The following is a 22,914-nucleotide window of genomic DNA, read 5'->3' as shown; positions in this document are numbered from 1 at the left end:
GCCTTGGTTTTGTAGTCAAACCCTTTCCCTTCCGAACCATTTCAAATTTAGAGAACGTCACTCATCTTTAGAAATGGAATCGTTTCTTTAGACAACTTCTGAGGTTTCCACACTTGCAAAGGCAGACACAGTAGTACTACAACAGTTACTAACCACACACAAACATACACACAAGTTATAAAAACAATACAACAATACTGAAAGAGAGCATTTATAAGACCAACTACGTGCTGATTTATTGCATTTTATTTGTGGATTTTTTTCCTTTTCTTACAAAAAAGACAGGCACAATTTATTTCTTTAAAATACCTCAAGTACATTGCAAAAAATTGATCACTATTCAAATTGCCCCTTTACACATAAATTAAAAGGATGTGTATATAAGATTTCAATGAGGCAGTAGTGCATTTTAGTAGGAATGAATTGCAAAATATATATTTTATACAGTAAATGTTAAATTTATAATTACCTATAAAAACTTTGAATTGCACAATAATTCACTTTACAATTGACAGATCTCTGGAAAAGAGCCATAGGCTTTAAAGAAACATTTGCCAAAAGTATTCTGTAGAGACACAAATTAGGATTTATTTTCCCTATGAATAATTGTCTAAAATAGAATTGTATTTGGTAATTGGGGTATATAATTTTTAGTGGGAAAGTAATTCTATATATGCTGTCCAAATATATGTCCTGCATATTTAAAGAGATCAGAGACACAGTGTTTCAATGCCACTAAATCATATCCATTTTAACTGAGTACCTACACCACAGAAATCTGGAAGTGTTTCAGTTGATTCATATTTTTGTATGCTACTACTGTTTTATCAAAGGATGAAAAAGGCACATAAGTACATTCTTCTGGACTTTCTTGAAGAAACACCTGCTGTATAATAGCAAATAGTTAAAACACAAAGACCCATAGCTGCAGATTATTTGAAGCAGAGTCCAATAAGATTAGGCTTCATTTTCCATAGAATTTCTTGTTCAGCAGGAATATGAGGAGGTTTACATTTACTTTAGCTTTATCGAACATTTTCATTACAGAGACACCTTCATACTGCATTTGAAGCAAATCCTGCAATAAATAAAAACTGATTTTAAAACCATAAATTTTATTTCAATGTTGCATTCAAATGCATATCACATACTAAAAATAAAAATGCACAGACAAAATCTCTAGCAACCCTCTTCTCAAGCATCTCATAATTTGCCATCTAGCGAACAAAAAAGCCTTAATACCATAAATCTTTGTACAGCAAGAGCAGACAGACAAGTGCTTAATTAAGGAATGCATAGGCAAGCATTTTTTCAGGCCTCTGTCTGGTAAGGGCAGTGATACAATGATGGAGCTAACTCCACCAGTTTGTGTCTGATAACAATACAGACTTTTGCATATATATATATTGGGAAGAGGACACTTTTTAGTAGTCCAAGAGTATCAGATGGACTGTTTCAGGTCTGTCTCAAAAGTAAAACAAGCAAACAAACACTTTAAAACATAAATATGACAACAGGCATAATCTACTAAAATGACTCGAAATTAAGCAATAAGTGATGCTGCATAGCAGTGAGAGTTTGAGCTGAAGTCCCCATTTAAAACCTCACATCAACCATAAATTCAAGGCCATTTCATCTTGTGCATGTACACTGATCCTTACGTGGGGGTTATGTTCCAGGCCCCCATGCGCATAATTGCAATCATGTAAAGTGGGGAGCATGCCACTTTAATAGGGAGAGCAGGAGAGAGAGAGAGAGAGAGAGACACGTGCATTCAGATAATTAAAAGCAAGATTTACCTGAAAATGGAGCTGTACCTTTTCCATCTCCACACCCAAGAATTTAGCTTTGATATCAAAGTCACCCACTTCTTCACCAGGTGTAATTTCAAACATCACATTCTTAAACCTTAGAAGAGAAAAAATAATTCAAAAATGTAAAGAAAGTTATAAGATAGTCAATTAAATGTTTCATAGTCAAAGAGCAGAGCAAATGTTCTGAAAATACTGGGTGCAAAACCTACTGGTTAGGTTGAAGTTCATCAATGCCTAGTATAACCCCCTTTTCATGCAGGCGAGCTGCTGTATACTTCAGCGAAATGTTCTTGAGTTTGTTTCCTTTCTCCTCTTGTTTCCCATTTAATTTGATTGATCTCCGCGAATTTCTGTAAAGTGTGAAAGATGTAAGCAGGTGTTAGCCCCCATACAACATTACCCCCTTCCCTGATAAAGGCAGATGTTTTTAGAACAATTAATCAAGTTAATATTCTTCCTACATGCTATCTGTTTTTAGAACAAAGGCAACCATAACTTGCCACATGATAAGGGTTTGTTGGAACACGTTTTGGAACAGTATGTTCATGAGTAAAAGCAGTAATATTTTAGGACTGAGGAATCAATTGTTTCCACCCCATAACTTTTCATCACTCACCTCTGCTGCTGGGAAGAGTCATGTGATACAGAATGTCCAGCTGCCACCACTTAGGTAAGAGGTAGGGAATGTGGCCATCCATACCTCTCTAATTGGCTCTCAGAACATTCACACATTGTCCCACCCTCTTTTGCCTCTGTTCCCACTCACCACTGGCACCTCAGAACATTACTCAGGAGGGATCAAGTAACCATGGCTGTACCACTATGCAGATAAGTTAGCACTGCCAAAACTTAATTCTGTTTTGGTTGGTGAGATGGATGGAAGAGCCAACCTGATGGTGAGGGAATTTATCAATTATATTTTATCCCTCCACAGACACACACATGTGTGAGTTAAAAAAGAAGAAGAAGAGTATGTCCAGGCACACTTTTTCATAACAAGAATACAAAGCTGAAAATGAATGAACTGCAGCTAAAATATTATGTTCAATTTTTCACATGGTCTAGTCCTTCCCCTGCCCATCCCCCTAATATTCTTAAGTCTTCTTGAGTCTTCAGAGAGTAGCTGGAAGTGGAGATGCAAAAAAAAGGGTCCTCCTTTCCTTCCACTCTGAAGAAGAAGAAGGGTTTGGATTTGATATCCCGCCTTTCACTCCCCTTCAGGAGTCTCAAAGCGGCTAACATTCTCCTTTCCCTTCCTCCCCCACAACACTCTGTGAGGTGAGTGGGGCTGAGAGACTTCAAAGAAGTGTGACTGGCCCAAGGTCACCCAGCAGCTGTATGTGGAGGAGCAGGGAATCGAACCCGGTTCCCCAGATTACGAGACTACCGCTCTTAACCACTACACCACACTGGCTCTCTGCACTTTTAATCAGAACTCTTAGGCGCAATACAGCACCGAGAGCTCGCAAACAGCTCACCCTAATGAAATTTCCTGTCACAAAATGCATCTAGAACAATGGCAGTTTCAAACACTGACCCCAAGTCTTACATTAAAGCATGGGTCAGTTTTTGTTTTAGTAAATTTCAAGGGATTTCTAGTGATTCAACTATCCAGGCCCGTCAGCAGAAGCCAGAGCAAGGACTCCTGCTAGCACAAGCATCCCCAACCTGCGGCCCTCCAGAAGTTTTGGCCTACAACTCCCATGATCCCTAGCTTACAGGACCAGTGGTCAGGGATGATGGGAATTGTAGTCCAAAACATCTGGAGGGCCAAAGGTTGGGGATGCCTGTGCTAGCATAACAAGGCTTCCGCCACCCTCTCCTCCCTCCCCTGATCTGTTCTGGAGGGCTGGTGAACTCCCAAAACGGATGCAGGGAGAACAGAATAAAGATCATTATGTGGAGCAAGCAGAAATGCTTCTGTTGATGGAACAACATCTTTAGTGCTACATTTAATTCCATCCTGTAACTTGATAATATTGAAGCTTTCTACCTATGATGCTAAAGTGCTGAATTTTCTTTTTTTAAAAAAGTATTTCACTTACTTTCTTGTCAAGTTATCTAAACAGGTTTTGATATAAGTGTTGTAATAATTTATTTGATCTTCATAAAAAGCTTTCTTGGAATTGAGTGCATTTAGTGTCTGCTGGAGTTTCACTAGTTCTGCTTTTCGATGCTGTCTGTATCTTCGTTGATTTCTGATATCCTAAAGAAAGTTTTCACATAATTAGTTGATTTCTTTTACATGGCAAAGATGCATTATTATTTTTTTACTTCTACAGAGGTGTCAGGCTTCTCATTTAATTGATGGGGAATGCTTTTGTAAGCAAACTACCTGTTCTTGAATACTTCCATTGAGCAATGAATGATTCCAGCTAAACTGCTATGGAGAATCTGATGGCTATAGGAGTCATACAGATTTGTATCCAATGTTGTGAAAGTGGAAAGCAGCTTGTGAAACCGTGTCTACTCTTCCCTTCCTCCCCCTCCCCAATAACCCTTTACAGACAGTGAGAGTGGCTACTAAACATTACAGGCTGCTGTGAAATGATGGAATTACCCAAAATTTAGTGGAGAACTAGCACCATGCTTACAAGGAAACTGATTTTGTGTGTGTGTGTGTTGCAGTACGGTTGAATTATTTTCTTTTTAGTATCAATGGGGAAACATAGTTGGAGAAATTTATCAATATTCAAAGTACCTTTGCTATTTCATTGATTATTTCCTGGTACTTATTTTCGGATGAAACCAGTCCAGCCTGTTCCAGTGTCCGGAGGTTCCTCTGGATTTTCCTTTTCTTTTGCTCTAGTGGTAGCTGCCCTTCTTCAAGAATAGATTGACTGTGTTTCATTTTTTCTGGAGTTTTAGAATCCAAGATTGCACGTTTTTCAATTATTTTTAAGTGCTCAGCTTCCTAAGAGAAAGAGCAGTTTACACCTTTATACAAACAATGAAGCCTATTAACTATGCATGCATTAACCTCATGGGTGTTTATAACTTTCCCACGTGGATTAATTAGCTTTTGGATTAGTCCAGCTTTCCAGACAGAATTGGACACCCAGTTCCTTCAACCTTTCCTGTAATGGCTGTAATATTTAGTTTCTTACAGTGATATCTGAAGATTCTGAAGAATAACATTACATAAAGTGTGTAGAGGTTTTAAACACAAGTGTTCCCATGAAATTTCCTGGCTTCCCCATAAAGTTTATGTTCATGTGGCAAGCCAAATAAACTCAAGTTCAAACTACTTCATTTCATATACAAAGCCCATATTTTTCTTCTTCCTGGAAAACTAGTGAAACATCAACAGAAAATTTTAAGCAAGTTAAAACAAAGACCTGCAGGTAACTGTGCTGTAGAGCCCATAAAGTCTGATGCTAAGTTTGAGCTGTAAACTCAAATGTGCATTTGGAAGGAATTCCTACAGAAATCACCATAATACAAGAGTATTGTACAATGAGAAAATGCTGGGATATCAATTTATTTTAAAATGCTATATGCAATTATTACTGACGTATGTAGAAATAATGTATCAAAACTTTAATCAAGAGCCATCATGCAATGGCTAGATAGTAAGATCTGGATCACAAAAACCCAGGTTCACTGTTCCACCCAGGCATAAGTTACCTTAGTGGGTTGTTGAGAGGATAAAACAGCAGGGGAGCAGGGGATAAGTGACATATACACTGCCAAAAGTCTCTTAGAGATGAGACATGGGGAAAATATTACAGTGGTACCTCAGGTTACATACGCTTCAGGTTTCATACACTTCAGGTTACAGACTCCACTAACCCAGAAATAGTACCTCAGGTTAAGAACTTTGCTTCAGGATGAGAACAGAAATCGTGCTCTGGCGGCCCGGCGGCAGTGGGAGGCCCCATTAGCTAAAGTGGTACCTCAGGTTAAGAACAGTTTCAGGTTAAGAACGGACCTCCGGAACGAATTAAGTACTTAACCCGAGGTACAACTGTATTTGTTTGTTTGTTTAATTTGTATACCACCCTTCATCCAACGATCCCAGGGTAGTTCACAGCAGAAAAATACAAAATGAGAATACAAAATAGATAATCAAACAAAAACAAATGCATAACCCCCCTTCTACAAACACATTTGAAAAGCAATAGAATGTTGATCAACCAAACGCCTACTTGAGAAAACATTTTTGACTGGTGCCTAAAGATATGTAATGAAGGCGCCAGGCAAGCCTCCCTGGGGAGAGCATTCCACAAATGGGGAACCACCACAGAAAAGGCCTGTTCTCATGTTGTCACCTTCTGGACCTCTCATGGAGGCGGCACACAAATGAGGGCCTTGAATGATAATTGCATGTTGAAGGCTGATTCATACCGGGAGAGGTGGTCCTTGAGATATTGAGGTCCTGAGCCTTTTAAGACTTTATAGGGCAAAACCAGCACTTTGAATTGGGCGTGGAGGCTAATCGGCAGTCAGTGCAGTCAGGCCAGGATGGGTGTAATATGCTCAAACCGTCTTTTTATGGTGAGCAACCTGGCTGCTGAATTCTGCACCGGCTGAAGTTTCTGAACTGTCTTCAGAGGCAACCCTCAATATAACACATTGCAGTAATATAACAGAGGTGACCTGAGCATAAACAACAGAAGTTAGGCGATCCCTGTCCAGATAGGGGCACTGGCCGAGGCTGATGGAAAGCACTGCACCACTGATGCCACATGAGCCTCAAGTGATCTAGAAGTACTCCAAAGCTCCCAAGTGTAATCCCATCCCAAGTGTAATCCCATCAAGAGCAGGCAACCTTCCATCCATCTGGTCTCGGGAACCACCCACTAACAGTGCCTCAGTCATCATATCTGATGAAATGATCTCTTCTCTTCTTTCCACCATATGCTGTTCTGGGGTTTCTCCAGACCTCCCACAGTCAATTGGGGAGAGGGTGTTCAGGGGGAGAAGAGGGGTGGGGAGCCCTCTTTCACTAGTTGAATCTACCCTATATGTCTTCAGATTCCAAACATTTTGCAAAGATGCCAAAACAGAAGAGTACATTTTGTTTTAAGGCCTGGTTACCAACAGTAAAACCGATGTTATTCTACTCAGATAGAAGGAGGATTAGATTCAGGTAGGTAGCCATGTTGGTCTGATGCAGTTGAAAAAAAGAAGGAGGTGGAAAAGAAGGATTAGTTACCTGAATTTCAGTTGCTGGTGTTTCCAGGATTTTTACAAGTGTCTCTCCTGGCTGAGTTCGTATCACATCAATAATAAGCCTTTTTGTCCTTAATGAGGGGAAAAGTTGGAAAATTCTGAATTATTACGATTTTTACAGAAAGGCATTTCAGTATCAAACAACATCATCCAATGACGTCCACCCAACTGCACAACTGATTTCCACTTGCAAGCAGAGTCTTTTTCTCACCCTCTAACTTCCTGCATCGCCATGAATCCCAAGGTTCCCTCAACCCCTCAGAGAAGACGGCAGTGGAAGGAAAACACTGGACATTATCTAACAGTTTAATACAAATACTAAAACTTAAACATTCTTCTTCTTGGCAATATTCACCGTAAATGGAATATTTTAAGGACGGAAGTGTCAGAAATATTAAAATTCTAAAACCAGGCAAGAATATTTTTATTCACTCAGACATTCAGTCACAGCATGAACTGGTTTTAGTTGTGGTTTTACCCACTTGGCTGTATTTTTGAACTGGATGTATGTTTTTGATCAGTTTGTTTAATTCTGATTTTATATCAATGTTTTTGCTGAATGTCACAGGAAAACGCTTGCATAAATAGTTAAAAATATAAACCCGGTGGGGTGGGGTGGAGGGGAGGGCTCTAGATGTCTGAAAGTGGGGAAAAGCTGTGCCATTTTACTCTCTCTGCATCAACATTAGCAGGTAAAATGGCAGCAGAGGGTAAAAGTACAAGTTAATTTTGACCACATTTGTACTCTGAATATATGTGCCTTTTTATTTAAAGAAGTTCTTCCAGTGTATCTTTCCTTCTAACAGTGACAAATTCAAGACAGCTGTTTCCTTTGGTTCTCTGTGAAGTCTTATCTGTATCCTGTTCTTCAAGCATCCTCTTTTTACAAAACCTTATTAGGGAACAGTTCCTGTGTGTTCTTTCTATAGGTTTTCCAAGAGTATCCCATTGTAAAGTTGCCTCTGAATACCAACATACAAACCCAACATTTACATTTTGAGGTGTCCATATACAGTGTGGTTCTGTTTGATTAAAAGGTGCAGACTTTGCTTCGGAATATGTAATAGGGATTGGGACAATGCTCAATTATTTGCTTATTGGTTTGCCATCTGTCTATTGAATCCCTTTTGGTGAGCACACTTTCATGGGAGCTCTGCTGATTTCAATGTGTGCCACTGTGATTAGGGCTTGAACCAATGATTTAAAAATAATTTAAAGAATGACACTTTATCATACAACTGCTTGCATGGCTTCAAATACTAAATCTTCCTTAGCATAAATTATATATGTTGTCCTTAAATGTCTGCTCATCTATTTAAGGCTCACATAGAATGGAAGGTCTTCTTTGGCACAAGGCAATAAATTGTACAATTAGTAGCAAATTACAGTAGTAAAATTGGGCAAAAGCATTATTTAAGAAACATACTTCATCATCAGGCCCTTAATATCTTGTTCTTCACCTTCCCGTAAGTCATACTTCCTGGTCAGTGAAAGAGAGATTTCTGTCTTCACAAGCTGACCTAATGTGTTTTCCTTGTTTGGGTCATTGGGATCTACAGCACCTTCCCCTGTAGAGGGGAGGAAAAAAGTATAATTTAGGATTGTAAAGAGAGATTAAAGTTGGAACAAACTAAAAACAGAGTAAGATATATAATATAATAGCCATGGGTTTGTGTACCCTAAATAATAATAATAATAATAATAATAATAATTCTACACCAAAGCAAGCAATATTTAGAATCTTTTATGTACAGTTAAGAATATGTATTCAAAGTTGACAGATCCTTCCATCCCTTATTGGGAAGAGCAAGGCTGTCTGATACTTCCCACATAGATATGCTATTATAACAGCACTACATTATTTATCAGCATGTAAAAGCTATAAATAAAAAAATGATTACCCTTATAGTTATTTGATAGCTAATTTCTAGAAATAGAACAGGTACTTCTGGAAGATGTGCAGAAACCAAACCATCATCTAGTTCAAGGCCGACTTTTATTTTACATCCATAGACAAGTTAGGCCTATCTTTCAAGTACATATTTGTTTTCTTAGCTTACCAAGGAATGTCTCCACATCAGGAACTTCCCCCAGCCCTTCCAGGAGCTCATTTAAGACATCGTTTTTGTCAGGAGCAATGGCATCCTGATGCTCTAGCAAAAGCTGTAAAGAAAATTGCCCTTGTTGAAACTTTTGCAAAAGAACAACAACAACAATTTTTTTATACCCCGCCCTTCCTGGTTCAGAAAACCGGGCTCAGGGCGGCTAACAACAATTTTAAAACAAAAAACAGCATAAAACGTGAATAACAATAAATTCAGAAATCAAAAATCAGTTTAGGGGGAAAATCCATCCAATAAACATTAGATCATCACCAGGGCTAGCTTAGTCCTATTTCGGCCAGCGAGGAGACCCAGGGAAGAATTAGCTGTGGGATTCCAGAGTGGGTAATCTTCATAAAAAGGGGGAGGGGAGGAAGGAAGGGGAATAAAAGATCAGTCTAAGTTCAAATTGAAAGCCAGGCGGAATAGCTCTGTCTTACAGGCCCTGCGGAAAGAAGTTAAATCCTGACATGTTACTGTATGCTATTATTAACTCATATATCTATTTTGTCCATTTTTTTGGTTGGGCTATTCAGTACTCCTAAAAACAGGTAGCAGATTAGAAGCTACAAATTTAATAAGTAATAATAATAACAAAACTTCACCAACACTAACACATATTTATGCAAACCCCATAAGTTTTAGGAGGTGTTTACTTCCACTTACATGTGCTATTATCAATCTGTTTGCAAAACTATACTCAAATTATCTCATTTTGCAAATTTTATTCCCATATTCCAAAAACTGCACAACCCAAATTTAATAGGTACTATTTCAGTGCTTTCTAATTCTCCTTGGCACACACTTACTGAATGTGTGTTGATAATTTCTTCAATAGAAATGTAAATAACTGGCTTGCTTAGTGTCACCATATCAGAGTATTCATCAATATTGAATTTTTCTTCAGGTTCAGGAACACCACATGCTGCTTGAAAAAAATTCCTGAGGAGGAAAGGAAATTGTAAGTTCACTAAACAAGATGGGAGTTAAGTCTTTCCACACACAAATCTACTCTTGCCCCTGGTCCCAAGCTTTATTCATTTTAACAGGAGAATTTAGGGCAGGAAAAATTGTTGTTTTTGTCATTGCTAAACAATTGGCAACCGGAAACCCTTGCTGATCCACTTCAAGTCACCCACAGATAAATCAGTACATTCTGCCTACCCCTGATCAATACTAAAGCCACATTGAGGCCATACAGCCAAAAGACAGAATTTGTTTTAAATTTAAACAAAATCCCTCACTACTTAAGGCAGGCTTCCTCAAAGTCAGTGTTGAGACTACAATTCCCATCATCCCTGACCACTGAGTCCTGCTAGCTAGGGATCATGGGAGCTGTAGGCCAAAAACATCTGGAGGGCCGAATTTGAGGTAGCCTGACTTAAGGTTTCAAGCAAGATTGCCACATGCACTGAAATAACAATCAAAGAAAAAACCTATTGGATCAGGCCAATGTCCCATCTAGGGCCAGCATCCTGTTCCCACAGTGGCCAACCAGATGCCTGTGGCAAGCCTGCAAGCTGGACATGGGCACAAAACCACTCTGCCCACTTGTGATTCCCAGCATCTGGTACTCACGAGGCCCAATGCCCAGTGGCGTAGCGTGGGGGGTGCAGGGGGGGCCGGCCGCACCGGGCGCAACATCTGGGGGGGGGGCGTGCTCGCAGCTCTCTGCCCCTACTAAAATCCACGGGTTAGGGGGCGCAAATTACTTCCCTTGCCCCGGGTGCTGACAACCCACGCTATGCCACTGCAATGCCTCTGACACTGGAGGTAGAACACAACTGTGGTTAGTAGTCATGGATAGCCTTGTCCTCCATGACTCTGTCTAATCTTCATAGAATCATAGAATCTTCTTTTAAGCCATCTAAAAAGGAGGCCTTTGTAAATATAAAAACGATAAACAGTGCGGCTGACAACTATTTTAATATTCCAGCTAAAAAGTTATTTCTGTACAGTTTATTTAAACTCAAAATAATTCCCATGCAATGATGGCACCACATAGGCACTAGCGTTACTTGGACCAAAGAGCACAGCTTTCCCAACGTTTTAGCATGAAATCCAAGCAATATTTCCTACCATTGTCTTACAAAATAACAAACACACTTCTCTTCTTGGCTGGAAAATTATTTCCCTTAATAAAATATGGTGTGGTAATTATTTTCCAAGGAAAGTATAACTTGTGCAATGTAATGACAATTACCAATTAAGCTGGAAAGTTTGCATTAAAACGTCAGTGTGCATGAATTCGCATGACAAGCTGAAATAGTAAGAAGTCTATTTTCAAAACACCAAGAAAAGTATTTAGGTTATCTACAGAATACCAAAGTCTACGAGAAGCCTAAAACAACTGGCTACTGACATCTAAAAGAGGTAAATCTCACAACAAAGTTTACTGTTCACACCCCTACTTTGCACAGACCTGAATTTCTCATATGTCTGAGAGAGGTAACTGTTCATCGATGAGAGATGTGCATTTTCCCCTTCAAAGAGGTTGTTTGAGGCAGCATGTTGAAGGACTTTGGCCACACAACCCAAATTTCTCCTCTGATCAGAATGGATCTGGCCTCCAGCTGTCATGTCTATGATGTCAAAACCATCAGGTGCAACAATGGCTGGATTCATAAATCGATAGTACAGGAGATTTCCAATGATCTATGGGAGGAAAGCATTTTCAGATAGGTCTTCTCCTTAGCATGTTTATACATATAATATATAATATATATAATATAATATGTTTATTTCTTAAAACAAAATTTCATAATTTTTTTTTATTTGTTATGAACACAAGTCAAAGGTTTGGGTGGGTGGGGGGGGTTGGGGAAAATGTTTGACACAGTAAAAACCCTACTGGGTCTTTTTGCTTCATATCTTGTTTGAAAGCAGTATTTATACTTTAGGGTCTTATTCACCCATATGAACTTGCCCACATTTTCAGATCAGCTTTTGAGCTCCTACTCATGTGGCCACATTTAAGATCTGTTAGGCTGTTAGGATACTTCCCAGTGGTGGCTCCTTCCCTCTGGAATTCCATTCCAAAAGTTATACAGCTGGCTCCAGCAGTCCAGGTTTCGGAATCTGTTTTCCCTGGCTGCTGATGGGAGCTTTTAAACACCATCTCAAAACTTCTTTACTGGCATTGCTGGCACCATCATTACCTATCCTTAGGCACCAGGCAAAAACATTTCTTTTTCATCAGGCTTTTGTGCTTTTAATTATCTACGACCTTGTTGTGTGGGGTGGAATGATTTGAAAAATAGAATTTTCTTTTAGATTTTTAAAAAATGCTGGTTTTAGTGTATGTATGGGTTTGGTTTTTGCTTTAAGCTTTAAGAACAGCAAGAGTTGCTGTGGCAAAAGCAGACTGTTGCTCAAATACCTTTTAGCTTCTCTCTTAGCCACTGCTAGAATGACAGTGGTTAGTAGTCGGAAAACGTCATCGTACTTTTCTCTTGCTTCCTGGTACAATTGGATCTGACAGATTGCCCTTCCTGAAAGGTTAACTCATAATACCAGGGTTTTGAAAGATCAAGCCAAGACAGGTTAAGAGGTTGGAGTAACTTGGTTTCCTTCATATCCTTCAACAGCAGGAGATATTGGTCCATCATACACTCAAAAGTCCTTCTGGAGGGACTTCTTTAGTGATATGTATTGAGGAATGCTAAACTCTCCCCAGCTCCTTCCATTCATCCAGAAAATGTAATGGTATAGTGAACAATCTGTACAATTAACTTTGTTCTTCTTCTGGCTCATTGTTGCAAATGATGTTTGTTTTATCCTACACATTTTAACATTGTTTGAGGGAATCTCCAGACTGTTTCTTTTACTGTGGTTGTATTTTGCAACATGTATATGACACAATAATACTGCATGCATGAGAGGTGGGTTTTATTCTGCTTTAGTTTGGTCCGAGATGCTTCCCCAATGTTACATTAAAGGTAAAGGGACCCCTGACCATTAGGTCCAGTCATGACCGACTCTGGGGTTGCGGCGCTCATCTTGCTTTATTGACTGAGAGAGCCGGCGTACAGCTTCCGGGTCATGTGGCCAGCATGACTAAACCGCTTCTTGCAAACCAGAGCAGTGCAACACTGTTTACCTTCCCGCCGGAGCGGTACCTATTTATCTACTTGCACTTTGTGCTTTTGAACTGCTAGGTTGGCAGGAGCAGGGACTGAGCAACGGGAGCTCGTCCCGTCATGGGTATTCGAACCGCCAATCTTCTGATCGCAAGCCCTAGGCTCTGTGGTTTAACCCACAGCGCCACCCGCGTCCCTGCTGTCCAAATGGGCAATAGCATAACAAATGTGGGGCAAAAGTAAACTGGAACATTTGAGGTATAAAGAGTTATTGGAATTCAGCCTATAAAAAGTTACAGGAATTGTCTGCCCTACCAGGAGACACCAAGAATTGAGCCTGTCCCCTTCTGTATGCTAGGTAACTGCTTTACCACTGAGCTATGGTCTTCTCCCCACTGCAAGCTGGCCAAGTAAGGGCTGTCATCCTGAGAGGCAAAGTTCAATTTATGAGATGATTATGGGGAAAATTATGATACACTATGATGAAGTACTATAACATACTTTTTTTTGTAAGTATACCCAAGATAATAGATGTTTTGCTTACTGCAATTTATGGAAACAGTTTCACCTACCTTCACCTAGTGCAATCTCTCCCCCAAATCCTGAAATGGGGATCTATTTAGACCTCCCCTTACCAGTCTAGATCTTCCTATCAGTCACAGAAATGGCTGCTGCACAATGTAGATTTCAGCACTCTGGGGGTGCAAGCTTCAAGCTTTTCTGCACCAGCACACTAAGCAAGATGGTTGGCTGTGAAGCAGCTCATCACCTACTCTGAGGAAGGGGAACAAGGTGTTCCTGCCTACTTCACTCCTCTCCAAACTGAATTATGAGTCAAGTCAATACTTCTAGCCATTTGTTGGATGTGACAAGGATATTCCTACTATAATTGTAGAGACGTTTCTGGATTGGATTGAGGCCACTGTTGTCTTGAAGTTTTAGAAAATAGGTCTTAATTAATACTTTAAAAAATTATATTCACTGTATTAAAAAGATCAATACAGGCCATCTTTACCCTAATTTTTGAGTTAAGTCAGGTTTAACCATCCTTGGATCATTCAATATTTGTGACTACACCTAAAGAAGAGCAGCTATGCCCAGTTTATGGAAGTACACTTTCTGCCAGGTATCCTAAGAGTATTTTGTCAGTCAAAAGCTTCAGCTTGGATAAATGCCACACTCCAACATGTTCTACAAACTTCTTCAGAACATGTACAGTGGAAAATTGTTACTATGTCTTACCAACCCTTTACTCTAAGGTTGCAGGAAAATTTATTTGTCCTAATGTTATGACAACTGAAGTTTTTGTTTTTGTTTTTTTTGTAAGTATTCATTATTTTAGGGGAAATAGGCTCACCCCAAAGCATTTATGAATAATCCAGATTTAAAAGCTGCTATGCTAAGCCAGCAGTTTATAGAATTAAGCATTAGTGTCCTAGAATAACAATAATTAGTTAATTATGAATTGCTTCCCAAGAGGCAGCCTGAAACTATTTAGCATAATGAAAACAGATACAAAAACAGATACATATATATAAAACAGTTAAAACAATTGCTTATCAATGTCACTGCTGCTTTCCACACACTACCACTAGTATGAAAACAGCTGTTAATGATCCCATACAACCTGCTACTCAGGAGCCATTTGATATTGAGCAGGGCAGAGATGTGCCTCTTTGGAGATATGGGAGATGGATGCACAAAAGCAAAAATGTGAAAAGCTAGGAAGTGACAATTAAAATAGAAAACCTTGCAGCCTTAGAGATTCAACAGCTTGTGTAGAGCCATCTCTGAGAAAGAGTATATATAAGCAGTAAAGTCCAACAGCACTGATGAGAATCTTTTAGACTCCTTCTCCCTACCCCTCTGAGTTATGCTGCTTCCCCAAGTGCAAAGAAATTTGCCTGTCGGCATAATCAGAAAGCACAAAGATGCTGACAAATCACCCTCACAAATCTACCTTCAATAGCTCATCTTCTGTGGCCTCTGGAAATTTCTCATGGAGCGAGTTCTTCAGAACTTTGGCTATATATCTCATTCCATAACTACATGCAAAAAAACAGATGAAAAATGAAAATAATGGAAAGATACTTAGGATGAAAAATAACTAATTCAAGTTAACAAAAAAACAAAACAAAACAATACATTTTGCTTTAGAACCAACTGAACAAGGTGACACAAAAGAAAATTTACATCATGAGTACTTATTAGATATTGATAGCTTATTGATGATGGAGAGAGAATACTCCTCTCTGCTGGTGAAGTGTCCTTATGAATCAAAGCATATATTTAAACTAGTATTTTGCAAAAATGAGAGATGGCTTTTAAAAACAACTTGCTTATGGCCTTTCACTTACGGCATTAAGTTCAGAGAGGAGAATATGGAAGCAAGGACGTTATCAGTCACTGCTCTGAGGCTCTGAATTGAGGACTCCAGTCGATTCACTACTTCCGGATGCGCCAATGCTTGTTCTGTTGTTACATCATAAGGTAATTTGCTGGGGAAATAGAGAGGAGATGCTATACACAGCAAGAGAATCGTGTTTTCGTGTTTTGAATAGTACACCCCCCCAAAAAAAGTTACAATAAAATAATTTTATATGTCTAATTATTGAATTTGTTCAAATAGTTTTAATTACTTGCTCAGTTGAGAACTTTGGTCAAGCAGTGAATTATAAACCCGTAACAAATAATTCAAGGTGGGAAGGAAATCATATTATTAGGGCCTTCTCGGTAGTGGCGCCTGCCCTGTGGAACACGCTCCCATCAAGGAAATAAACAACTACCTGACTTTTAGAAGACATCTGAAGGCAGCCCTGTTTAGGGAAGTTTTTAATGTTTGATGTTTTATTCTGTTTTTAATGTTCTGTTGAAAGTCACCCAGAGTGGATGGGGAAGCCCAGCCAGATGGGCATGGTAGAAATAATAAATTTATTATTATTATTTTTATTATTATTGGCCCCACTCATGTTCCCCCCTCTCTCTCTGTCTCTCACACACAGGGAGAACATCTTCCATGTGATCAAAGTAATTTCTGAATTAGGCTCCAAAGTGAAAAAAATCCCTAGAGCAACATTAACACAGCACAAATAGCTAAGACTGGGAAACAGTAAATCAATATGTTACATGATTGCTATTGAATAAGTATTTGAGTTACTTATACAAGTTTACTTACATCTTTCATTTGAAGATCATACGATTTGTTTTAACACTTCATATTCATTTTAATGTCTACTGATTAATCATTTCATTGTCCTAAAGGAGTTCTATGGACATTCTTCATAAATAAATACAATTGATTCATGTTGCACACTTACCTGGCCTCTCCAGTTTGCATTTCTAATTGGTTGACCCATGCCTTGTAGACCTCCACGGGACTTGTGTTGATGACTAGAGATTTATCATCCATGATGTCTTTCACCACTGGTGCCAACAACTGACGTAGAGTATTCTGCCCTCGAGCACCTCGATTAAAGCTAACAACCATTTTGATGACTGTAGGATTTCCCGTGACAATGTCTTGAATCTGGTCTACTTTGGAACTGCAGTAAAAATAACCAGCACTCACATTACAGTTTAAGATTTAAAACCTATGTCTGTGATTTTTGAATGGGCACAGTGAAGCACAATGGCTCATTCCATTTTGTCCATTCACTAGTAACTGTTCAAGAACAAACATGAAAAATTTGGCAACAAACAATTCTGTTCAATGTAAAGATAACTAAAATGAAGGGTGGTTTTGATACAGAAGTAGAGAATATGGCTTGCATATAAACCATTACTTATATGATTTACGGTTTGATCCCTTAAATTCTGCTTCAGTTAATATGATGCAAACACCCTCTGTTTGGCAAATCTGCCTGCGATGAAAAACCCACTTATATGCACAAGAGACAACAGAAGGGAATTTGACAGTTTACAATTTTGTTTAAACAGGCAAGACATAGATGTCTTATGATTAAAAAATGGAGATAAAATGTAGGGCCACTGTGTCCTTTAATATACGCACTTTATTTCTTCTTCTAGAGCAGTTTTAAACAGCTTCAGAAGCAAGTATTCTTCTCGCTGATTAGAAGCATAGTTGTACAAAGTAAAGATAACTGTATCCATAAACTTGGTGGATTTATTCTGGGGCATCTGGAAGATCAGCTTTGCCAGGTAAGTTGGATTAGTCTATGGAAGAAATATTAGAATGACTGAAAAAACATATTAATCAAAATGGTGAAGTTTTCCACTGCCTGCTTTATTAGCACTGAGTCCTCAGTGCACTTTCATTTGTATCAACACTAATCCAAGCTTGCCAATGACTGAAAGCGCCATGGTAGAAAACGCTAAGTGCTACACCACTTCCTGGTATCAAGTTTATTACTCTTGAAAACTATGGTACAGCTCAAACCCTCTGGTTATCTACACAGGCCAGCCATCTGACAGCCTTTTTAAAAGAGAGCATGACTATAAATAAAGTTTCTCATTGCGGTTTCAACAATGGCTGTGAAGTGAATGAGTGAATAACCTTCAGGACAGCAGGAAGGAAGAGATAAGGTTGTTGACGCAGGCCTCTATATAAAGTGAAACACTTTATTAAAGCTAAGCAATATAACTGTATGGATAAACTCGTTTAGGAATCCTATTTGCCACCCTACTTTTGTGTTTCTACCGAAGAGCCCATAACTAACAGCTTCTGAATAATCTACATTGCAACAATATATGTTGCAAGTGAACAGGAATGCAGGAAATTTGTTCAATCTCTCCTGCTTTCTGATTTGTCTGATCTCTCCTCCCTTCTCTCCTCTGCATGGTCTCTGCCCTAAAATGGCTGCTGCTGACCATCAAAGCACAAACAAGCAAGAAAGTAAGGAAGTGGGCAAACTCTGGATGTATGGATATCAAAATCTGTGGTGTGCATAGAAAGGTTTGGATAAATGAATTTTTGCATAATGAGTGGGTAGATAGTGGGACCTACGTGTATATGCTTGAAGTCAGAATGTGATATTTACCAAAGGTTCTCCCCCGTCCCCCATGATGAAATTCATATTCAAGCAGACATGTATTATGAAACTACTTAACATGAATCCTCAACCACCACACAGCTCACCTGTAGAAGGTAAAACAAGTGTTGATAGGCCTCCAGCTTTTTCCGCCTCTCTTTGCTCAAGCCTTTGATGCCCTGCTTATCTCCAGACACCATCTCTTCTGCCTGATTTTTGCTTTTTTTGTTCAGCTTCTTGCTGTGCGATACAACATCCTGGAAAAACAAACAAATGCAGAACTCAATTGTTAAGGCAAAGTAAAGCTGCAGTTCTGTAAGTAACCTAGAAAGAATACCAACATTAGAAGTAGAACGTGGGCAACTGCAGTCTGTTACAACCAAATAAAACAGATGTAAGAAGGCTAAATATTAAGTTAGCAAGAAAAAGCTGCATACCATAGTTCTGAATGTCAAAAAATGACATCTAAGCAACAGGCAGAGGGTCAATGGATGAAGCCCAGCTAGACAGTTGTCACACAGATTCAACCACTTATTAGTTCCATGTAGCAGGAGACAACACTGCTTGACTGGGGGCAATAATCCCTTAGGCTATTGTAATTGTAATTGTAATTGTAATGGAAGGTACTTTAAGGGGCTAGATTAAAAAGTTTGGCATGATTTAGAAGATAAAAACTTTAGGCTATGTAAACCTTACTGGATTAAAATGCACCTAGGGTCATTCTTTTTCTCAGTTCAGATTGAAGCTGGTTCAAGGGGAAATGCAGTATTTCATCAGACAGGGTAGATATGGATTGTGACTAATGTTGTGTGAACATTGCCTCCCAACAAGTGTGTGTGTATAGGAAATTATTCATTTAAGAAAACACAAGGATCTTAGATAAATTTATTTTGGTACTCTTTCAGTTATCAAGCAGCTGAGCTACCAAAGTAAGGAAATGGGATAGGACTCTCCAAAAGACCCCTTGGCTGGGATCTCACAACCACCGTCACCCGTTTAACCAACCTGCAGAGTTATTCTGTTTTTAACCAGCAATCCTATCTTGATATCCATCAGGTTCAGATCTTTCTCCAGCTGTTGACTAGATCGGATATTTGTGACCACCTCCTCTCTTAACCTTGTTACTTCTAGCTCTTCTTGGAAGTCTAAATCACTCTGATCCATGAGATAAGCAAATTTGCGAAGGACATTCAAAGGAGGATTTTCAGAACCAGCTGCAAGTTAAGTAAACAAATCGTAATTTAAGCTCAGGAACTTTAGACATTTCATTCTAATCAAAATTCCTCAAACCAGTTGCAACATGTGTGCTGGTGTTTGTTAGGCATTTATCTGCCCACTTAATTTATGGCCAAAAAATATTATCCAGCACTTACTCAGTGTCCTGTAGTCTTCCCTAGCTTTGTTTGCTTTAAGGAAGGCTTGGATTTTCACAATTTCTTCATTCTGAAAGAGACACAGATTGTGCATTTATGGACATCATCACACAGGAAACAGTCTGTAATAGGCTGTAATAATTATCTACCTGTACATAATGCAAACTCAAGCATGCTTTTAATCTCTTTTCCTCTGTCACCGAAGCTATGCCATCCCATGGTAGGGGGCAAATGTCTGATCTATTATAAATTTGTTTTTGTCCAGTCAAACTGAAGGCAGTAGGACCCAGAAGATCTACCCAGTACAGAATAGGAGGGAAGGTGGGGAACCTTACATGATCTTTGAAATATTGCATCCGTTTCTTGTATGTTCTTCTTGCTAACCACATTTTGACCCACGATTGAATCTGGAAGTCAAAGAAGAATGAACCAATAGGTAAAATATTTATTTAGTTTTTATTTATTCAATTCATATTCCACCCTTCCTCCTGAAGGAGCACATGGCAGCAAACATAGCAATAATAAAACTGATTTTAAGAAAAACATTAAGAAAGCAGTAACCATCCATTAAAAACATTTTTTTAAAATCAATTGCAGTTGCAATAAAACAATGAACAACTTTTTAAAAATTCTGTTTTTGAAAACTTCTATGTTTAAAAACAATTTATTCACAAACTACACGATGACATGTCTGGTCTTTTGTATAATGCATAGGAGCACATACAGTACATATCACACATGAAGTTAAAAAACTAAACATAACACTTATCCACTGAAAGTTCTCCATATAAAGATGGAGCAAATTCCTCTGTTTCAGTTCATCAGCCTACAATCCCAGAGTGACATGGACAGACACTGCCTCTTTCAAGTGATAATTTCAGGGTTCTTCTTGACTATACAATTATGCACATTCCTAAATATCTCTACAACAAGAAGCAATCAGATAACTGCTATTACTTAGCTCTCAAGAACTAGATCTACAGACACCATAAATCATGGATTTTTCTGTTACACCTAACCTTTGTCATTTCACCAAGCTACTCAAGGTTCACATGCTTGATTAAGGTGCACATGCTGAGCACCAGCTTTCAGAAACAGACATAGTTTGCATATAACACTAAGCTAAACTATGGCTTAGTGTGAGCGAGCAAATGTGTGTGAACATTATACTGATAATGCAGCTCTCCTGGTTCTGCCTGGGGCTAAGATGTGGTTTGACTTTCTGTCAAAACCTGGGTTTGTGGTTTGTCTCCCCCAGACAAATCATAAGTGATCAATCAACAGCAAACCTTGACAACTCCTGATAGTTTATCTGGAGCAAGGCAAACTACAAACCTCGATCTGGATATAATGTAAAGTATTAACTATAGTTTTGTGCTGTGTAACAGGACTGGGGAAGGAGTGCTCCAGTCTCAATTTTTGCTCTAGGAATCCACACATATATTTGTTCATGCTAAGCCATGGTTTAGCTTATCATTATGTGGGAATCAGGTCAATGACCAAACACCATAAAATAGGTACTGGTCCACAATAACAGCCCCTTCCAGAGAAGAACCAGGAAGATAATAACAATCAAGACACATAATATATGAAGTTAGCACCGGTGCTCTCCAAATAAAGGAATACATTTTTTTTGGAATAATTTTTATTAGTTTTCCAATTTTACCCAATAACAACAATTTTACCCAATAACAACCCAATTATAACAATATCAATTAATATAGGAATACTTACCTTGATAACAGAAGCAACATTTCTTTGCAACATTTGAAGTCTTTCAGAGTAGGTTTTCCTTTGCTTATAACCTTTCCAGGATGCCTATTTATTTGGATTAAAAACAACAACAAAGGAACAGATTATTAGGACTAAGAACAATTCTAGATATTATTTTATCTTGAAAACCATTTGGAGCATTTTCTAGAGGAAAAGAACGATGACATTTTTAAAGAAACACCACCATTTTTTTTAGTTCATTCCTCTTTGATTAGTCAACAAACTTCTCAATACACATCTCAGCCCTTGTTTAAGGCTTCCTATTCTGTGGCTCACGCTCAAATTCAGAATAGACAAAAACTATTCTACTGTAACTTCAAGGTTTTGAAATGAAAACATAGAGTAGATGAGTGGAAATTGCCTTTTTCAACAAACAGTGATCTGTTTATGCAAACTGCAGCTATGACATAACTAATTTTACTTGTGGTTCTCAATCCCATCATTTGAAAGTGGTCTGTTGAACATGTTTGCAAAAGACAGCACTATATATCATCTGTACAGTAATAACCATTATTAATCTGTTGCACAAGACGCAGGATAAAAAAAGTCAGGTTGACACACAGAGGTCTATCTGGGTCCAGGCAGATGACTGTTAGGCTGATTGGGATAGGGACACTACAATCAGCAGCTAGCCAGCCATAAACAGAGAACTATATCAACATCCTAGGCTATACTAGTGCAAGATTTGTCTCACTACAGTGGTACCTCGGGTTAAGCACTTAATTCGTTCCGGAGGTCCGTACTTAACCTGAAACTGTTTTTAACCTGAAGCACCACTTTAGCTAATGCGGACTCCTGCTGCTGCCGTGCCGCCGGAGCCCAATTTCTGTTCTTATCCTGAAGCACTATTTCTGGGTTAGCGGAGTGTGTAACCTGAAGCGTATGTAACCCGAGGTACCACTGTATTGGGTTGTTCAGTTAACAGCCAGAAGCAGCCATGGAGCTTCACTGGATGATCATACCTGTAACTTTATCACTGATGGCTCCTGATTTTGGAGATACGCCTTTCTTTCCTTATATTTTTTCCTGACAAGGAATCCCCTTGCTTTAGCTTGTAGCTGAATGATCAAGTCCTCATTTGCAAACCACAGCTGTTCTCTGTTGTAATCAGATGTAATTTGGGCAACAATATTCTAAGAAAAGAAAAAGATGATGCCAGATATCAGGCGTAACTTAAGTAGCCAAGCAAAACAGTTTGTGCAGCTAATTGCATTCCAGTTTCCATTTGAGCCTAATGACCACCCTTACACTGTTTTCCTCCCATTGAGTTTTAATATTTGTTCTATAATTCATGTTGCTACACTGTGAACTGGTACAAGGGCTTCATAAAAACTGCATCCATCAAGTGAATTCCACAAGGGTTATTATGCTAGGATGTTCTTATCTTTAAAATGCTGCCAGATTGATTAGCAATTCACTGTGCAACTCCCTGCATCTCCAGTGTGCAAAATGTCTCTTTCATAATTTTCTTCTTTGTAGTTGAGAACATTTGGCCGGGATAACATTAAAAAAAATGCCTAGCTGAGACCAGACTTACAGTCTATGGTTCTCATGGCAATCTTTGCTTAGTTCAGAAGATATTAATCCTTTTGGGGCATAATGAAACATAC

At 38.8% G+C, this 22,914-nt stretch overlaps 1 protein-coding gene across 4 annotated transcripts in view; it reads right to left on the bottom strand.

The window, feature by feature from the left end:
• Nucleotides 1-228: 228 nt before the first annotated feature.
• Nucleotides 229-22,914, bottom strand: part of IQGAP2 (IQ motif containing GTPase activating protein 2) — a 120,725-nt gene continuing 98,039 nt past the window's right edge. For all 4 annotated transcript variants that reach the window (XM_083403627.1, XM_083403626.1, XM_083403629.1 and 1 more), the window contains 20 exons: nucleotides 22,267-22,437; nucleotides 21,266-21,349; nucleotides 19,867-19,938; nucleotides 19,532-19,601; nucleotides 19,164-19,372; nucleotides 18,266-18,415; nucleotides 17,180-17,343; nucleotides 16,488-16,712; nucleotides 15,528-15,668; nucleotides 15,131-15,215; nucleotides 11,514-11,746; nucleotides 9,901-10,033; nucleotides 9,050-9,152; nucleotides 8,416-8,557; nucleotides 6,973-7,060; nucleotides 4,516-4,728; nucleotides 3,860-4,020; nucleotides 2,024-2,164; nucleotides 1,800-1,908; nucleotides 229-1,078 (listed from right to left, as the gene is read on the bottom strand). In XM_083403627.1, the coding sequence (XP_083259753.1) occupies nucleotides 965-1,078; nucleotides 1,800-1,908; nucleotides 2,024-2,164; nucleotides 3,860-4,020; nucleotides 4,516-4,728; nucleotides 6,973-7,060; nucleotides 8,416-8,557; nucleotides 9,050-9,152; nucleotides 9,901-10,033; nucleotides 11,514-11,746; nucleotides 15,131-15,215; nucleotides 15,528-15,668; nucleotides 16,488-16,712; nucleotides 17,180-17,343; nucleotides 18,266-18,415; nucleotides 19,164-19,372; nucleotides 19,532-19,601; nucleotides 19,867-19,938; nucleotides 21,266-21,349; nucleotides 22,267-22,437 (2,808 nt within the window). In that variant the 3' untranslated portion in view covers nucleotides 229-964. The remainder of the gene's footprint in view (nucleotides 1,079-1,799; nucleotides 1,909-2,023; nucleotides 2,165-3,859; nucleotides 4,021-4,515; nucleotides 4,729-6,972; nucleotides 7,061-8,415; nucleotides 8,558-9,049; nucleotides 9,153-9,900; nucleotides 10,034-11,513; nucleotides 11,747-15,130; nucleotides 15,216-15,527; nucleotides 15,669-16,487; nucleotides 16,713-17,179; nucleotides 17,344-18,265; nucleotides 18,416-19,163; nucleotides 19,373-19,531; nucleotides 19,602-19,866; nucleotides 19,939-21,265; nucleotides 21,350-22,266; nucleotides 22,438-22,914) is intronic.

This window comes from Podarcis tiliguerta (assembly GCF_965153285.1).
Source record: "Podarcis tiliguerta genome assembly, chromosome: 11".
Lineage (NCBI taxonomy): Eukaryota > Metazoa > Chordata > Lepidosauria > Squamata > Lacertidae > Podarcis > Podarcis tiliguerta.
Note: the sequence above shows the minus strand (reverse complement) of the source record. Positions and strands in the feature narration are given on the sequence as shown.